Below are 5,199 nucleotides of genomic sequence, written 5' to 3' on the forward strand. Positions count from 1 at the left end.
TCGGGACAGACCTGCCCATATTTTAAAGAGTAAGCCCAACATGGCCCATGGGCCGGGCCCATGTCGTGCCATGCTCGTGCCATGTCGGGCCCACTTTTCTTCTTCAGGCTGGCTCACTTTTAGGCTCATTTTATTATTGCCAAAAAATGTGAGGATGAGAAATTGAACCATTCACATCTTCTTTAACAATCAATGTACTTACCACCTATTCAAATACATTTCTTTTTTAAATTATAGTTTTAGATATTTTTATATACTCTGCATAAAATTATATCAAAAGTAATTATTAGAATTTGAATACCTAATAATAAATACTAAAAAATTTTAACTCACAAATCTTAAAATAAATTAATATAATTATAAAAATATAAAATTGAGAAAAATAACAGATTTTTATTATCATTTTAATTTATAGATAATTGACAAATAAAAATTTATTATCATTATTAATGTCAAAATATCGCGCTTTTTATCGTGTCGTGCTTTCGGGCTAGTATGTTCGTGCTTTCGTGTTGTGCCTTTGGGCTTGTCGTGTCGTGCCGTGCTTAAGCCCATGTCGTGCCGTGCCATGCCAATTTTCAATTCGTGTCGTGTCTGGCCCAAACCCATATTTTTTTCATGCCGTGTCGTGCTCGTGCCTCCCGGGCTCGTGTCGATTTCGTGCCGTGCTAGAAAACCCGACCTGTATTTACAGCTCTACTTGGTACGAAGAAAAGTCACAAATACTATATAATGATTTGGAACGAAGAAAAGTCACATAGTGCTACCTCTTGACATAAGGTGGTGAATAAATCATCATTTATTATGGTGGACCAATAAGAAACAAAGTGGTGTTTATATATAAATATACTAAGTAATAATAAGGTGTAATATTTGTTATTAGGTTACGTGTAATTTTATATTAATTAAATAAGATTATAGGTGCATTTAGATAGTAATTTTTAAGTCTAAAACTAATACAACTAAACAAAATCTAAAATAAATATAAAAAAATATTTATATTTATATATATTTGTATGTGTGTGTTTTCTTTTGTAAATTATATATATATTAGGTTATTTATGTGTACTTAAAAAGTAAATTGTTTGATATTGTTTATTAACTTGTAATTTGGTGTTCACAATAATTTAATTGTTGATATTTTTATTTTGATATTTTTTATGTTTTGATTTTATGTATAGTGTATTCAAGTTTTAAAATTATATAGTTTTTTTTAAATACCTATAAATTATAATATAATAAAGTATTAAAAAAATTCTAAATTAAAACTATGAATTTAAAAAATTTATTTGATGAAATTTTAATTATTTAATTTAAAAAAATTTATATTAAACAAAAGGTTATAGAATCGAGAATAAAATAAGAGCTAGCATTTAAACAAAAGAAAAAAAAAGAGAGAAAGAAATAAGAAAAGAAAAGAATGAAATAGACTAAAGATAAAACAGAATTAGCTGAGTGAAAAATAGAAAGAAACTTGGTGGCCATCTAAGGAGGTATGGTACAGTCAATCTAATAATAAATTTAATAAGTGTTATGGTAGCATCACTTTATACAAAATGGATTATAAGTGTTATCAAAACTACTTTATAAGATTTCTGTATAATAAATCATTCAATTCCCACCTAGTCAATCAATGCAAAATATACAAGTTCATCACTATTGAGATATTCTCTCTCTGATTGTCATGGCGTTTTCTAAACGTATCCTGGTGATTATACTAGAAAAACTCTTTGTCATTCTAATTTTAATCAATGTAGAAGCGCAAACAATCCCCTCCAACATCATCAAATTAGGTTCTTCCTTGTCCTCCAATTTCACTTGTAACATTGGTAGTAGAAGTAGTTGTTGGTTCTCACATTCTGGTCTTTTCGCCTTTGGTTTCTATCCACAAGCTAATGGCTCCGCTGTTGGGATATGGATAGTTAATCAAACCGATCAAACCACCATTGTTTGGACTGCGAATCGTGACGATCCACCTTTGTCCTCAATGGCCACTCTGGAGTTAACAGAACAAGGTTTGGAGTTAACAGATAATAGTACTATGACCGAATCAAAAGTCATTGCCGGTGCCGAGAACGAGGCAACTTCAGCTGCTTTACTTGACTCGGGGAATTTTGTGCTTTACCTCAATCGTTCTATCATTTGGGAGAGCTTTCAACTTCCGACTGACACCATTTTAGGTGGTCAGAACCTCTCCCAATCCCAAAAATTGGAATCTAGCGTTTCCACAACAGATCATTCAAGTGGAAAATTTCGCCTCGTTTTGCAACCGAGTAACACTATAAACCTTGGTTTGTTCCCTGTAAACTCCTCAGCCGCCTATTGGGCTCCTGTCCCCAGTGGCCGTATCTATTCTCAGTTGTCTCTCGATTTCGAAGGTTCTCTTTTTCTGACTGGTTCAGATACAGACGAAGACATGATTTTCGTAAATGGGTCTTCTTCTTCTTCTTCCTCTTCCGCAGATGGGAACAGATGGAAAAATGGTAGTGTTATCTATAGAGCAACGCTAGATGCCGATGGGGTTTTTAGATTGTATTCTCATCACAGTCACAACGTATCACTGAAGAACAATACTGTCTCAAATGCTGTGGTTGAATGGTCAGCACTGGACAACGAATGCATGGTAGATGGTATCTGTGGTATGAACAGTTATTGTGAGATCCAAAGGGAAAAGGCGGATTGTTATTGTTACCCTGGATACGCTTTCATAAACCCCATGACGAGATCCACCGGCTGCTACCGGAAATTCACCGCCGACGGCTGCATAACAGGAAATGATAGTAGAGAACCGGCTTCGTCCGTGATTAGTTCGTACAATATTACTCCTTTTGAGAACATGTCGTGGTACGATTCTGATACGTACTCAGATGTATTAAAAGAGAAAAAGGCTTGCAGCAACTCTTGCCTGGACGACTGTAACTGTTGGGCAGCGTTGCATACAGATTCAAACAAACGTTGCCGAAAATATAAGTTTCCACTCAAAAACGGTAAAAGGGGTTCATTTATATCAGCCACGGCTTTCTTGAAGATGGTACATTTAGTAAACTCTAGTACGAAAACCCCGGCTGCTACGAAATCCGACGCAACTGAAGCCAGAAAAAGTACAATCCTGATCATTCTTGGATCAAGTTTGGGCTCCATAGCATTCTTGTGCTCACTCTTGGCTATTTCGGGCTTCCTTCTTTACAAGCAGAGAGTTCATCGCTACAACAAGCTCTTAATGGAAAATTCCAAATTGGGGTTTGGTGTAGATTTTGGTCTGCATGTGTTTTCTTACAATGAGCTCGAGGAAGCGACAGAGGGATTCAATGACGAGCTTGGAAGAGGCTTGTTTGGAGCAGTCTACAAAGGGAATTTATTGTATAGTGGTCAAAATAAGGCCATTGCTGTAAAAAGACTCAGAGAAGTTTGTGGAAGAGGGGATAAGAGAGTTTCGAGCTGAAATGTCCGCCATTGGAATGACTCATCACAGGAACTTAGTTCAATTGCTAGGTTTCTGTATTGAGGAGTCTAAAATGCTTCTTGTTTATGAATTTTTGAGTAATGGTTCTCTTGCAGATCTTCTCTGCAAGGACACTACTAATCGACCTTCGTGGAAAGATAGAGTGAGATATGTTCAAGAAGTGGCTAAAGGGGTGCTCTATCTGCATGAAGAATGCGCGGTCCACATCATACACGGCAATTTGAAATCTCAAAATATTTTGCTAGATGAAAGTTGGACTGCGAAGATCTCTGATTTTGGTTTTGCCAGGCTATTATTAATGCCAAGCCAACAATTCAGAATGTCCAAAGCATTAGTTGAAGAAAGATCAAGGTACTCTGCCCCAGAATGGCAGAAGAATGCTCTAATATCAGTTAAAGCTGATGTTTTCAGCTTTGGTGTAGTGCTTTTGGAGACCATATGTTTCAAAAGAAACAAAGATGTGAAGGTTTCCGGCGAGGGTGAAGAGATGTTTCTCTATCGTTGGGTTTATAATTGTTATAAGGCTGGAGAGTTGTTAAAGCTAGTGGAAGGTGAAAGAAATGTTGATTCGAGAACACTAGAAAGATTGGTGAGAGTGGGATTGTGGTGCACTCAAGATGATCCTGATTTGCGCCCTGCCATGAAGACTGTCATCTTGATGTTAGAAGGCACTGTGGACGTTCCTTCTCCACTAGCTACTTAATTTACCAGAGCTATATTTGTACTTTGTTTGTGTTATTAATTTTGGTGTGTGTTTGTTGTAGTGCTTGCTTTGGATTGCCAAACTATTGATTCAGTGTCACATGTTACCTTGAAGGGAGTTCATGTGGAGAGTGAGTATGAATAGATCCCAAGCTACTATGAAAATATTTATATATATCTATATATATATGTTTTAGCTGAGTAGGATGTTTGTTGTTAATACAAAATTTGTAGAGTAATGCTATTAGGCACCAATATGGTGGCCAACACCACTGATAGGTGACGCCTTACGAGTAGTTAGCGGTTTTCTATAATAATTATTAAATTTAAATATGTGAGATCCGATATTAAATTACACTAATAGTATTATAACAACTCATAATGGTATTTGGACACCATTAGTGCCATTTAGCAATTTTCTAATTTGTATGTGTATTTGTGTGCATAGAACAAAACATGAACAACAAACTAATACTATATAAAATTAAAACTCACTGTAGATGTTAACGAAAAGTTCTATTTAACTATGTTAAAACCGGATTCAAGCATTTTTTTTTTGGGACTTTACATAACTATACACATTGAATTAAATAATTACAGTTTTGTTAGAGATAAAAATATATACAAAAAACATATTAATTATTTTTATATATAATCGATTTGATTTGTACACTTTTCCTTTAATACTTACCAACATACAAACTTTCTTAAAATAACACAATTAAGCAACTTATTATTAATTCATATAATTAATTATTTACTTTATTTGGTTTTATTATTAATAAAGAAACACCATGGTTATATGCAATGTTAGTGGAAAATTAAAAAATAAGTAGTCATCGACTGCATAATCCAAGGAGGTGAAGAACAAATATTTTGGATACTGTTTGGTAGTTGTTTATTGCTTATTCTAAGCATATCCTATTTGTTATAATGAATATAACATATAACTTATTTGGTCTCATTTTTATTAAGAACATGTTTCTACTATTATTATATTTTGATACCAAAAAATAGTCTTTGAGACTATTGAA

General features: G+C 34.3%; 2 protein-coding genes across 2 annotated transcripts; both read left to right on the forward strand.

The window, feature by feature from the left end:
* The first annotated feature begins 1,684 nt into the window (after positions 1-1,684).
* LOC133777721 (G-type lectin S-receptor-like serine/threonine-protein kinase LECRK2) lies at positions 1,685-3,442 on the forward strand. The gene has a single exon (XM_062217435.1). It carries the CDS (start codon positions 1,685-1,687, stop codon positions 3,440-3,442), a length of 1,758 nt encoding a protein of 585 aa, XP_062073419.1.
* LOC133780205 (G-type lectin S-receptor-like serine/threonine-protein kinase LECRK1) lies at positions 3,427-4,461 on the forward strand. The gene has a single exon (XM_062220072.1). The coding sequence runs from the start codon at positions 3,444-3,446 to the stop codon at positions 4,164-4,166; it is 723 nt and encodes a 240-aa protein (XP_062076056.1). The 5' UTR covers positions 3,427-3,443; the 3' UTR covers positions 4,167-4,461.
* The last annotated feature ends 738 nt before the right edge of the window (positions 4,462-5,199 follow it).

The sequence above is a fragment of the Humulus lupulus genome, chromosome 5, assembly GCF_963169125.1.
Source record: "Humulus lupulus chromosome 5, drHumLupu1.1, whole genome shotgun sequence".
In the NCBI taxonomy this organism is placed as follows: domain Eukaryota; kingdom Viridiplantae; phylum Streptophyta; class Magnoliopsida; order Rosales; family Cannabaceae; genus Humulus; species Humulus lupulus.

Coding starts and splice junctions, on each gene's coding strand:
- LOC133777721 (XM_062217435.1), top strand. CDS start 1,685: ATGGCGTTTTCTAAACGTATCCTGGTGATTATACTAGAAAAACTCTTT.
- LOC133780205 (XM_062220072.1), top strand. CDS start 3,444: ATGTCCGCCATTGGAATGACTCATCACAGGAACTTAGTTCAATTGCTA.